General features: G+C 50.6%; 1 protein-coding gene across 2 annotated transcripts in view; it reads left to right on the top strand.

The window, feature by feature from the left end:
• GALNT18 (polypeptide N-acetylgalactosaminyltransferase 18) overlaps positions 1-13,143 on the top strand; it is a 322,614-nt gene extending 309,471 nt beyond the window's left edge. For both annotated transcript variants that reach the window (XM_045825818.1, XM_045825817.1), the window contains one exon: positions 12,725-13,143. In XM_045825818.1, the coding sequence (XP_045681774.1) occupies positions 12,725-12,871 (147 nt within the window). In that variant the 3' untranslated portion in view covers positions 12,872-13,143. The remainder of the gene's footprint in view (positions 1-12,724) is intronic.
• The last annotated feature ends 522 nt before the right edge of the window (positions 13,144-13,665 follow it).

Below are 13,665 nucleotides of genomic sequence, written 5' to 3'. Positions count from 1 at the left end.
CAGCTTGATGTTGACAAGCATGGCAACTCCATCTCAAAGATGACACAGTGAGAGTAAATGACCTGGGCACCATCACACAGCCCAGAGCAGTGGGGCTGGAGTTCCAGCAGGCTGGCTGCATCTGAACCCTGGCTGCTTCAGTATCCCAGTCACCCAGGAAGGCCCATCTGTCCCCACTCCAGCCCTCACGGACAGATGGCCTTCCCACACATGCCCCAGGGCCATGGGCTGCAGTGACTCAGCTCGCCTGTGCAGGTCTGGATGCCTTGCTGCCCTAGCTGGCCCTCATCTCTCATGGGGACAGAGAAAGGAACATTCCACTAAGATGCACGTCCTTGAAACAGACACCCCCAAATCCAGCTCCTTCCTTCCCTCATCTCAGCACACGGTGTTGAAAAGGCAGCCCCACATGATTCCTGCCTGAAGGGACACAGTGACCAACGTCGCAGGCCATGTAGACACATGGAGCCCTGGGGACCGGGCAGCTGTCAGCCACTTAGGTATCTATCTAATTAAACTCCCAGAGTGCTTTGGCAGTCACATCTTTTATCCTTCTAGCAAGGAAACTGTTTGGAAAGAATATTTTTAAATCCCTATTTGTAAATCCAGAACATCTACTCTTACCTGATATTTTAAAATTAGCATATGTGAAGTTTTCGTTTAAGGCAAAATGATTAATATTTATCAGGCCACCTAAAATCTGTCCCCAAGCCCACATTGGTTAGGAGCTACTATTGATAATGCCAGAGGAAGCTGGGAGACTCTGAAATGATTACAGTGAGGTGCTCGGGCAGATTTTCTCGCAACAGTTTTTCATCTTTGCAAATTACAGGGGGATCCTACCAACTAGAATTTTCTGATACTGAAGTTGGACTGAAAGGAGCTTTTACTGGTACATTTCAAATCTCTTTTCCCGTTTCACAGTCTGCATTATTTACTCCCCTGGGGGCTGCATTTAAACTCTACAGACACTCAGGCTGAATTAATTTCAAAATAATCTAGTGTGATTCTCACCCATTCCTCTACAAAGAAGATAGATATTTGCATATCTTAGTGTTCCAACTCATCCCTGATTTTCTGTTTAACAAATAAAATGCCTTTCCTCTAACCCTGGGAAGCTCTTCTGAATTTCTAATGCTTGAGGATGAATCAGGGCAGCGTTCGATTCTGACACAGAAACCACATTTGACGAGATCATCTCTTGGCAACACTGATGTACAGGGCTCTGATGAGCAGTTTTCCAATAACGAACATTCTTTCCTTCAGTCTTTCATCAAACATTTATGGAGCACGGGGGCCGGGCAAGGGGGGTGCAGATATGAATCAGACACAGCCTGTGTGGTGGAGGAGTTGGTGGGCATGTAAACACAGCCAAACTCGGTGATGGGGGCAAAAATGAGGAGGGAGTGGTGTTCTGGGAGCCTGGGGTGACAGGCTCTGTCTGCAGGACTCAGGAAACATTTGAGCCTTGTTTGATCTAGATCTTTAAAATCATCGGACAGTTCTTATGTGTAGAAAGAGAGAACTGTACATGTAGAGGCTCAGCCTGGGCAAAGGCAAGAAAAAGCAGAGCACACTTGAGAAATAGAAATCCAGTTTTGGTGTGAGTGGAATTTAGAATTTTCAGTGGAACGAGCCAGAGATCGGACTTGAGTCAATTTGAGTAGATAATGGTGGGCGTTGAAAACTATGCTCAGTTCAGACTTGACTTTAACAGTGAGGGGAGGAACCAAGGGAGGTTCTTAAGCAGTGACTGTGATGAGGGGTCTGAGTCCCTCTGGCAGCAGACTGCGGGTGGGTTGGAAGAAAAGAGGCTGCAGATGGTGAGCAAGCTAAGGGGCTATTCCATTATCCCTGTGAAACAAGGGTGGCTTGGTCGCCATGGGGCCATGGAGACAGGGCTGTTGGGAGGACCTTGAGAGACATTTCACAGTCTACTGAAAGTAGTGATGGTTTAAATGGAAGTAGTTATGAGGAAGGTTTATTGATCTCAACCACCCCAGGCTCTGGGTTTGAAGAAGAGCCTGCAGGCAGTCAGAGTCATCCCTCTCAAGGTATGCCCATGTCTCTGAACAGCCTACATTCCCCACATCAACATATTGTGGAACTTTATTAGCATTAGGAGTGGTAGGCATTGCCTTCACTGATTTGTCTGACTTGTGACTCCTGCAGGTTTAAAGAATTCACTAAACTGCCTACTGGGATTATAAATTATGTGCATGCAGTATAGACTTTCAATCTTCTGAGAGTACACTATGTACTGAGATTTGAGGGATTCTGCAATTTGCTGACGTGGCATTAGTGAATAGGCTTTTAGTCAATGGCCTCTGGACCAATGGAAGGAGAGGGAGAAAGCAGTTATCAGGTAGGTCACTGTGGAAGAGAACTTTGTGGCGAGACACTGGTCAAGCAAAGCAGTGGACTGCCTCTCAGTGGTAATAAGACACCCACTCTCGCCTCTGCCATCATTACTTTGAATGGTTAAGTAAATGCTGGCATTATTGAAAGGGTTCTTGGCATAGGAAGGCTGTTATATTGTGTGTCCTCTAAGATCCAGCTTCCTTAAAAGCTGTCTATCCATTTGATTGCATAGTTGAAGGAGTGGGGACTGTTGCACCGGGAAGACATCAGGAGTGCCTGAGCTGCACCTTCAAAATGTGAAGAACTGCCCTGTGCAAGAGAGAGCAGACTTGTCCTGTGTAGCACAGAGGGAGGACCCGTGGGGACAATCAATGACAGTTTATAGAACAGCTTTCTCATAGAGCTCTCCAGACATGGGGTTGGTGGTTCAGAGAAGAGGCGGTTCAGAGGACACTCCACAGGCATCTAAGGCCTGCAGCTCTAGATGGAGCTGCACGGGGTGGTCTGAAGGGCTTACCGGCCCTCGGTACTGTAATTCCACGTTGAAGTTAGACAGCAATCCTCAGAAGGGCTCTTCCACCTGGAAGCCCCATTTGGCCTGCCTTAATAAAAGCAGCTTAAATTTGAAAATGCGCTGAGTTTCTTATATGGGAGTCATTTTGAGCTCACTTTATGGAATTGTTATTTCATTCCATGTCCCTGTCTTCTGTCAAACAACAGGCCGGAGGGCAGGACTGTCTTACAGTTTCAGTATCTCCGGCCCCTAATGAAAGCCTGGGAAAGAGGAGACACCCAATGTGCTGTTGACTGAAGGAAGGGGTCCCTTATTTAAAAATTCACAAATGTTAATTAAAGGCCGCTGATGTGCCAAGTCTTGAGCTAGGTTTGTGGGAGACCCAAAGACGAACAAAATCCAATCTTCGATGACTTTCTTTGCACACATCCATGCATGCCGAAAAGAAAACTACTAGTACTACAGTATTTCAAGGACATTTCAGTGTAATAGTCACAGGGCCCTGATCAGCTGGAAAATCCCTAGTTCTACAAAGACCTATAATGCATCCCAGCTGCATGCACTAAGTGGGGTTCTCAAAGTTACAGGATAAACATGCACTCCTCCCTGTAACTGCAGATTTGGGGGAAGCTACAAATTGGTACGAATATCTTAAAACAGGAGGCCTTGATGAACCTTCAGGCATTCAGACTGTATCTGCTGCCCCCAGACTAGGGTGTGCTATAACTCCTGTGGCCATCAGGGTTCTTTGGTGGAAATGTTGGCAAGACCCCTCAGGGAGTCCGAGGGCACACAGATCAGCCTTCCCATCGGTGGGCTGTCTCCACACCTCAGCTGTGTGCCTGCCCTCTTCTCAGGCAGCATTTCTGTGTTTTCTAAATGAGGAACATCCAGGATTTTCGAGAGTATGAAGAGACTTCTGGAAGAGGGCTGACCTCAGAGCCAAGCTCACCCGTCCAGGGGCCATCAACTCTGACTTGTGGGGTCTAATTTGACCATTTGATGCAAGATGAGTAACTCACACAAAACAGAACCTATTTACAGAGCACATTTCCCGGGGAGCACCACTAATTCTGCCCAAGAATTTCCCAACACGCAAGGAGGAGGAGTCCTGGACTTTCTTCTCGCTCCAATCCCCAAGCTCTGCCAGGAAGTCTAACTTGAAGAACCTTTTGTACTGAGAACAAAAGACCATAGTTGGGTGTTTCATTACAGCTTTGGAATAAAACAGCTTTTCATTTCCGTGTCATATGAAGGGGCAAGTGTGGAACTGTCCAGTTGGGAGGAACTGACAGAGCGTTGTTTAGGCCCTGGAAGTTTCCCTAGTTATTTTTAGGTGATGGCAGTCGGCACTCCCCTCCTTCCCCTGCTCACCCCACAGAGCTCAGAAGCTGGGGCCAGGTGTGGGGGCTCAGTTCCCCACCACTCAGACCTGGGGAGACTTTGAAATGTATTTATCAATCATTTATAAGGTGCTTACTATGTGCCAGGTAGTGTTAGTATCGCAACTGCTTCATAAATATCACTTAATTTCTATGGCAGTGCTTTAGGTACTTTAATCATCTTCATTTTACAAATAAGAAAACTGAGGCACAGAAAAATGGAGTAATTTGTCCAAGGTCAAATCTGGGAATTCTGTCAAATATGGGGTCCATGCTCTTTTGTTCTTGGGGCCTTTGTCTCAGCCCTGGAGAGCTGGCGGGTGGCTGCAGTGGGAGTCTGGGGCTGTGGTGTCCCTGCCCAGCCAGGCTGCAGGTGCGCCTGAACTGGCTGGATTCCTGCCTCTTCAGCAAACTCCCTCCCACCATCCTGCTGTCTTCACAGCCTCCCTCCCCTTCACCTTTTCTTTCTCACTTGACATTGTCATTGAGCCATCTTCAGTCTGAGAGAGCTTCACCACAAATCTCAAGCAGATCTGCTCAGACACCCAAGTCCCCTTGAAGAAAGGTGAACACCAAAGTACCCATGGAATAAATGGAGTGTGGAATTATCATATTACCAAAAGACCACTCTCCTCCTCAAAAAGGCTTAATTCAGGTTTCTGTAACCAGCGCTAACTTCCCACTTATGCTCTGAAGTATTTGATTACTAATTATGAACTACTTCACCTGGAAACTCCCAAGCCCACTGTGCTTAAACCTAAAGCCCCCGGGACCACTTGCCCATGGAAAATTAATTAGAAAAAAGAGTGGAATGGGAGATCTGCCATAAACAGGGCAATCTCCACAATGCGGGATTCAGTCCACACACCACCTCCTCATGAACCCCTCATTTGCAAACGGGAGACCAGCCCGAGCTCAGCCCAGACACTCCAAACTCTGCACCTCAGGGAGGCCAGTGCAAGCAACCAGCTGGGCCCAGCCCTTTACTGTGACAGGGTAGTGGCTGTTGGTGGTCCCCAGCATGTGGTGCCCGGACCAGTACCACCTGCAGAACCTGGAAATGTAAAGTGAGACATTTGTGGCCTCACTGGAGACCTACTAAAGCAGAAAAGTGGAGCCCAGTAATCTATGGCTTAACAAGCCCTTTAGGAACTCTGTGTAATCCACCTACGTAGCCTACATCTTCAGGAGGAACCAGGTGGCTTAGTCTGACACTAGCTGCTCCACGCCCAGCTGCCACAGGCTCACACCTGGGGAAACACAGCTGTGTGATCTAGGGTCAGCTCCTCAGTGCCTCTGCCCAAGGGGCTGACAGACCACGGATCCACGTGCCACCATTCACACGGTCACTGCTCCATGTGGAGAGAAAATCAGAGTGCCCCCAGTGCTCCGACGCCCTTTGCAAAGGAGAGGACTAAAGGCCAGAGTGGCTCAGCCACTTAACCCAGGGTCACGGCCAGGGAGAGCCAGAGGCAGGGCTGGGAGCAGAGTCCCTTGTTCTGGCTTCTGCTCACACCGCCTCCCATGCCCTCTCTAGTCACCACTCCAGAGAGGCCCAGAAGGAGAAGGAACTAGGCTGGGGGCTGGGCACCCAGCTCTAGGAATTATTATTAGGCTCCTTAATTCTATACATTCAGCCCTCAATTTTTTTAATGCTGTTTCTATATTTAATTTGGTTCCCATTCCAATTAAGCTTGTTGTGTGCCACAGCATCTCTCCTGCCAGGTTTAATTGCCCTTATTTAAATTCTTTAATTAAAAGTATTGTGTGTTTCCAGATCTTGTAGTTGCAAGTATTACACAAATAATTTAGATGGCTGGACTAGTAAACCAAGTGACTGTGCCCTCCACAGGGGGCAGGACCCATCAGGGGCTCTGCATCAAGCCTCAGCCCCGAGATCCCTGGGGCTGGCCCAGAGGCTGCCGGCTGGCCCTGGGTGTGAGGACAAGAGCCTGCTAACAGGTGTCCCTGCGTCCTTGCCCCTCCAGTGCTCTGTGCTCAGCATAGCAGTCAGGGTGTCCTGGTTAACACGTCAACCCTACTCTGTACTGGCTGGCTCTGTCACCAGGTTAAAAGCCAAAATCCTGTTCAGTGGCTATGAGGCCCCACACAACCTGCCCACACTCACCTCTTGGGCAGGGGTATCAAACTCATTTTCACCAGGGGCCACGTTAGCCTTGCGGTTGCCTTCAAAGGGCCAAATGTAATTCTAGGACTGTATCAGTGTAACTACTCCTTGACTGTTAAGGGAGAGCTTGGCATTGCTCCCAGGTAGAAACAAGGTGCCAGGCTAGATAAAACAAGGTGCCAGTCTGGATAAAACAAGGTGGAGAGCCAGATTCGGCCCATAGGCCTTGTGTTTGCCACCCAGAGCCTCTTGGGCCTCCTCTCCTACCCTTCCCCCCATGACTCCTCTGCACCGGGGCCTCCTGTGCCATTCTCTGGACACACCAGGCCTCTGCTGGTGTAAGAGCTTTGCTCTGGGCTCCGGGACTCTCTCCAGATGTCCCCTGGGCTACCTCCTCTTCTTCACGTCTTGCTGAGGTCTCACCTTGTAAATGAGGATCACCCTGAGCACCTCTTATGATTGCAGCCTGCCTCACCACCATTTCCAGTCCCTCTGCTGACCCTGCCTGTCTTTGTCCATCCAGGCTTCTGTACCAAAGCAACCATAGCTTGGGTGGCTTAAACAACGAACATTTATTTCTCGCAGTTTTGAAGGCTAGAAAGTCCAAGATCAAGGTGCCAGAAGATTCACTATCTGGCAAGAGCCCTCTTCCTGGTTTGCATATGGCAGCCTTCTCACTGCGTTGTCACATGTCTCTTCATATAACCTCATTCATGAGGGCTCCACCCTCATAACCTAAGTACCTCCCAGATGCCCACTTCCAAATGCCATCACATAGGGGATCAGGGCTTCAACGTGAATTCTAGGGCACAGACACCATCCACAGTGCTGCTCTACATTCTCATGTGCAGCCTTACCACCTTCTAACACCACAGACTTTATTATTTGCTATTTGCTCCCCCTCTAGGATAGTCTTCACAAAGCTAAGGATTCTTTCCTGTTTAGTCTCTAATGTTCCTGGCACACTCATTAAAGGATGGATGGATGGATGGATGGATGGATGGATGAAATGTGTCTCTGCAGAGAGCCGTCAAAAGAACTAGATGACACTGGCTCTCTACAGCTCCTCAGAGATCAAGGTGACCTTCTCTGGTCAAAATGACCAAGGTGTTGGGGCACCAACAGTGGTCAGTCTAGTCCACTCCCTTGAGACAGGCATGGGGAGGAGTGAATGCTAGGGGCCGACTCCTGGGCTCCCAGCCTGGCTCCACACTTACTGAGCACATGATCCTTGGCAAGTGTCTAAGCCGCACATCTCTGAGCCTCATCTCCAGTTCTATAGCATGGTGATCATTAGCCTCTCTACCTCTCAGGGTTACTGTGAGGATACATGACATTGGACACGTAGAGCATCCGACACAATGCTGGGCATATGGTAAACAAGTGCTCTCTGTTGTTACTTTCATCCCGGGGGCAAAGCCTACAGGTAGAGGTACAGATAGTAGCAACACCAGGCTGCTCCCAAGGGTGCTGAACTCACTCCTCACCAGAGTGGAGGAGAGGAAGGCTCCCTTCCAATTGTGGGGAATGGAATGTGCCTAGGGAGAGGGCATGACCCCCGAGTTTGTTAAGGTCTGAGGTCTGAGAAGGAAGACAGGAGGGAGGCAGCGCCAGGGCTGGTGCTAGCTCTAGTGCTAAAGGATGGCCCAGCGCTTCTCTCCATACCCCAGACGGGTTCCCAGATGCATGCCATGGCTCTGCTCATCAGGGTCTCCAAGGTGGCCTCGCTGCTCTGTTGTAGACGATTGTCCTTTCAGAGCCTCCCAAGAGTGAGCTCTCCTTGGCCTCACACTCCACCTTCCCTGGGACCCAAATTCTCTTTCAGAGGCTGTGTCTCCTCCACAACCCCCCCCACCCTTGCTCTTGGCCTCATTCCATTTCTTCCACATTCTTCCCAGAGGCCACCCTAGCTGTTTCTGCCCCAGGGTCACCGTGCTTCCTGTCTCTAGGGTGCTGAGGGCATGGTTCAGCCAGGGTAGAGCCTGGGAAATGTCATAGTTGAATCCCTGAAGGAACACTTTACTTCTCTGCCCATCCTCCTTCTCTGGGCTTTGGCAAGGTGCCCTGCAGGAGGCTTAGAATGTGCCTGAGTGGCTGGCAGGAAAGGGGGAGGGGGCTGCAGCCTCCGGTTTTGGAACAGCTTCTCCAAGCTTCCGTGGTCCAGGGGGTGCTGAAGCAGCCCCACTGTTGGTGAGGTCTGGCCCAGCCCAGCCCCTGAGGAAATGCTGCGCAGCCAGAATCTTCAGAATGTCAGGCACTCAGCCTGGCCCCTCTGCTTGCTGGCACTTCTTCTGGAGTGCCCACCCTGACCCTGTAAGCAGCCTCAAACCTGCTTGTTGTTTTATCTCTGAAAAGGGAATTTCTCATCTGTCCTTCTGCTCATCCTCCAGTAATCAGGACAGAAATGATCGCCTGGCCCCAGAATTAATGGGACCAGAAGGGTGGAGTGGCTTACCCAAGGCTACACAGCTGACACCAGAAGAGAAGCATCCTGGTTTAGCATTGTCCCCTTTCCATGTCCTCACCCTACATGCCGAAACCCCAGCAGACCTTGTGAACAAGAGCTGGCTGGTTTCTTTCCAGCCCTGCCTGAGCTCCACCCCCAGCAGTGGGGTAGGATATGCCACCGGGCTGGCCAGGGTGTTGGAGCATCAGGAGAAGCTGGCTGCAGGCCCACCAAAGAAGCCCCAGTGGCATGGCCCAGCCTGTGGGTGGGCAGCAGATGTGCTCTGGCCTGGAGGATGCAAGCTTTTACACAGAAGCCACAGAAACCTGGTCCAGGCAGAGTGATGGGCTGGCCTCACTTGGAGCAAGTGTCACAAGGGATGCCCCTGGGTACAAGAGTCCAACCTTTGAGGGACAGGATGGACACCCAAGGTGGACCACAGCTTCTGAGGGGACAACTTGAGGCAGCCCTCCACAGTCACCCCTGTGCAGTTCAGGACTATGGTGTGGCCACCAAAGGTGCCAATTCCTTGGCTGCTTTGAAAGAGCCTATTGTGCAGTGGAAGTGAAGAGGCCTGTGCTCTGTGGTCAGTTCCGAGAGACACAATACAAAAGGACAGCCAGAATGGAAAAATTATACAAAATTGCTCCACAAGGAACTGGGAGTGTTTAATGTGGAAAAGTGTATAGCTAGGGGACATGGGCCTCAGCAACCCCTGTTGGAAGGGAAGGGGCAGAGAAGCAGGAGCTGACCCAAGTATGGGGACCTGATGGGTGGTCTGGGCCCCATTGCTGGATGCCCCTGAGACAGGCATCTTACTCAATGGGAGGGGAATGCTCCTAGGGGGAGCTGGTTGGGAAAGGAAGTGCTGGTTCAGGGGGCTCAGTGCTTTGTTCCTGTGAGTGGACACAGAGAGCTGAAGGGCACTGTGGCTGAAGTACAGAGGCCATGCAGATTGCAGATGGGAACAAGATGGCCAGCCTTGAAAGTCTCTTCCAACACAAGGACTGTAGGGTCCTTTCTGAGCCCTTGTCCCATGGCCACTGGCCTGTCCCCTCTCAGGGCCTGATCTTGTGGGTTTCTCTGTGGCTGCACCTGTGGGCTCACTGTTTCAATTCCCCTTGGTCCTGATGTCTCTGTGCTCCTGGGGGCAGTGAGTCATTGTTCTCTCCTCAGAGGAGGTGCTGGGCTGGGGACACAGCAGAAGGGACCTGCTTTACTCACTCAGATGCTTCTGAAGGGGGTTGCCATCTGCAGGGCCATTTCCTACACATGGGACATCGGGAATTCCATACTTGGTCCCTACACATGCACACACACACAGAATCCTGACCCTCTATGCCATCTGGCTTCTCACTCTTTGCCTCCTTCACCCGCTACTCAAAGTCCCTTCTGGGGAGATAGATTTTCTTTTTTCTTAAATTTTTTAAACTGAAGAATAACACATACATACAGAACTATGCAAACAGACATACAAAAATAAGTACTCGACTAAATGATTTAAAGCAAACACCTGTGTAAGCACCACCCAGGTCAGAAAATTGCACCCTACCAGCCCCCAGAAGCCCCTTCCTGCTCCCTGTTGTTCTCCCACCCCTCCTCCCCAAAGGTAAAGTCACCCTGACTTGCACACTATGGTTTTATTTTGCCTGTCTGGGAAGTTTATAGAAGTAGGGTTATATATACATGTTTTGCCTGGCTTCTTCTGCTAACATTACATTTATGAAATTCATCCTTATTGAGTAGAACTCTGGTGTGTTCATTTTTGATGGTGTATGGTGTTCCATTATGTGAATCACTACAAGTTACTTACCCATTCTACTATTGATGAATGTTTGGGCTGTTTCCAGATTGAAGCTTTTGCAAATCATGTTTCAGAAAGCACTCAGGTGCATGCCTTTGGTGCCCATGTTCCTGCTAGATTTATAGCTAGCTACAGGCACAGAACTGTTGGTCGCAGGGAAGTGTCTGTCCAAGTGTGGCAGATGCTGCCAATTTTCTAGGTGGTTGTTGAGAACTCAGTTTTGATGTTCTCTTGATATGTCAGCTGTTGCCATGGGGATGGTGGTGGCAGACGGAATGACTTCCAGAAGGAGCTTTCCATCTCCCTCTCCCAGTGGGCTATTCCCTAGGATGGGCAGGGATGCAGCTAGGAGTGAGCTGCAAAGTCTTAAGAAGTAGGAGCCTCCCTCTCCCTGCTGCCAGCCTACCAGGATCACTCCAGGGTGAACTCCAGAGCACAGTCACCCTATCCTGTGGCCAATTCTCTTCTCACCTATATAGGTCATAACAGCCAACATTAATGATCACCTAGCATGTTCCAAGCTTTTTGCTGGATGTTGAGGGGACAGAACTTGATAAAGCATAGAGCTCTCAGTCTAGTGGGGGAAAAGACATGTAAATAAGTCTTACTACCATTCAATAAGTGCCTAGCAGCAGAAGGCACGTGGTGAAGAGCACCTTGCCAGCCAAGTGGACTGAAGGACAGAAGGTAGAGGTGGGGGCTAGGTGGACAGTGAGAGGCTTCTGGAGAAAACGAAGCCAGAGCTGAGCCTTGAGTGACTATGCCTCAGCCTGCAACAGAAGCATGGAGAAGGAAGGACCCTGGGCACAGGGCACAGCTTGCTCAAAGTCTAGGAATCCTGAGAAAATACAGATGGGGCCAGAAAACTACAAGGAGTTCAGTATTGCTGCAGCAGAAGGTGTGAAAGTTGAGGGAGACAAGGCCAGGGAGAAACAGCACCACACCACAAAGGCTGTCAGTGCTGTGCTATAGAGCTTGGGCTCCCTCTTCAAGGTCAAGTGTGCACTGGGAAAAATTACTCCTCCTTGCCTCTGGAAGTGGGAAGGGGGATCTGCAAGGAGGCTCATAGTGGTTGTCCGGGGAGAGAAAATGTTGGCCCAAATCAGGGCAAGTACGATGGGACAGGGGTAAGGGCACAGTCACAAGGCCTGAAGGAGGTGGAATTCACAGGAATTGGTGCCTAATCAGATGCTGGGGAGAAGGTAGAGGTATCGCTGAAAATGCCCAGCTTCCTCACACAGACGCCTGCCTGGGTATTGCTGAGATGGGAAACACAGTAGGTTCTGGGGAAAAGGGGTTTGAGCATATACTCAAGTCCCATTAAGCTACAAGGGGCCCACTCACATGGCCCACCACCCAGCCCAAGCCATTCTGGGGGCAAAGCCCAGCTAAGCAGATTACCAGTAGCACTCAGAGATACTCAGATGTTGCCACCCAGGCGCAGAGCCAGCAGCCCCAGAGTGTTTGGGGAATAAACTGAGTATGCATGGCTACAGAACATTCTGGAACATCAGTCACATGGGGAAATCATGCATATCCAGACATGAGGGAGCCCTGTGGCCTTATAGACAGAATTCAGGAGACTGACTTTGGCTGAGGACAACGCTGATGCCTCCAGGGGTCCAACTGGGGGCACAGACCCTAAAAGCAGGAGGTCTGGTGATACTCACATCCAGGCTAATTACGGGACGGTGCCAAAAACTAGGCTTTTCAGAGTAGAGCCCAGCCTATGGCCATGGGGAGCGGGGCCCTGCCCCCAGACAGGAGCTGTAGGAACAATTCAGCATGCCACGCTCCAGCCAGGTAGACGGACACAGGGTGGGGTGTCTCTGTTCTAGCAAAGAACTAGGGGTCCTTGAGGAAAACTGAAGCACAAATTCAGTCTCAGAGAGGAGACCCACACATCAGAGACAGGGAGCCCAAGGCTTCATGGGAATGCTGGCCCCAGACCTCCCATAGTCTCACTGGATCCCAGACATCTAGATGCACAAATAGCCCCAGGCTGCACCAGCCGCTAGCCCTCAGGCTCCCCAGACTTCCCCGTGTGGCCGCTACACCCTCTGACCCCATTCTCCCCCCTGGCTCCTAGGGAGGCGCCATCCAGAACCGCAAGTCCAAGCGCTGTCTGGAGCTGCAGGAGAACAGTGACTCGGAGTTTGGCTTCCAGCTGGTGCTGCAGAAGTGTTCGGGCCAGCACTGGAGCATCACCAATGTCCTGAGGAGCTTGGCATCCTGACCCCTCCAGGAGCTGCCTGCCCGCCCCTTTGCTACTGTGTAGCACCTGCTGCGACGTCGCCTGCTGTCCCTGTGGGGTTGTTTGAGGTCTGGGGAACCAGGTTAGTGGGCCCCCCTAAAGAGCTTTTTATTTCCTATTCAATTTTCATGGAGTTTCTAGAAAGATGATGAATAGTGAGTGAAGGAATAATATCATAAACTATTTTGCAACTGTAAATAGGGGACAAATGGAAAATATTTATAACTGTCAATAAAATACTATTGATTAAAAAAGGGTGTTTGCAGTCGTTTCATGTGTGGCGGAGATCCATGCCTGGCTCCTCTGAACCTGGAGTTCCTATAGCCAAAGACACATCCCTGTTGGCCCTTCCTGCTCCACAACCTGAGAAAGGAGGCTCCAAGGTCCTGCAGATGGTGGGAGCTTGTTGTGCAAGCTACTTGTTGTGCAAGCTGCCAGCTGTCTTTGCTAGGCCCAGGGTGGCGGGAAGGCCACCACTAGCTCAGGGCGTGCCTCCCCTGGGAGACAGACTCAGTTCTTCACTCCTGGAGAAATGAAGATTGCTCACGGGCCACTGGACAGTCATCCGCTGGCAAACCCCTGTCCTTCAGGCCACACTGCCCTTTCCTGAAGTCACCTCCATCACCTCCCAAAGCTGTCCACTGCTCCAGCCCTCAGCAGTGACACATACCTACAGCAAATACCCCCTCCAATTGATAAGACCAGCTGGCTCCTTCCATGAATCATGGTGCATTCATTTCCCAACGCTGCTGTGACCAGGCACCACAGACTTGGTG

The sequence above is a fragment of the Phyllostomus hastatus genome, unplaced genomic scaffold (genome assembly GCF_019186645.2).
Source record: "Phyllostomus hastatus isolate PE091 unplaced genomic scaffold, TTU_PhHast_1.1 phas_scaffold_585, whole genome shotgun sequence".
Taxonomy (NCBI): Eukaryota; Metazoa; Chordata; class Mammalia; order Chiroptera; family Phyllostomidae; genus Phyllostomus; species Phyllostomus hastatus.
The sequence above is the reverse complement of the archived record's forward strand: the minus strand, read 5'-3'. Positions and strand labels throughout refer to the sequence as shown.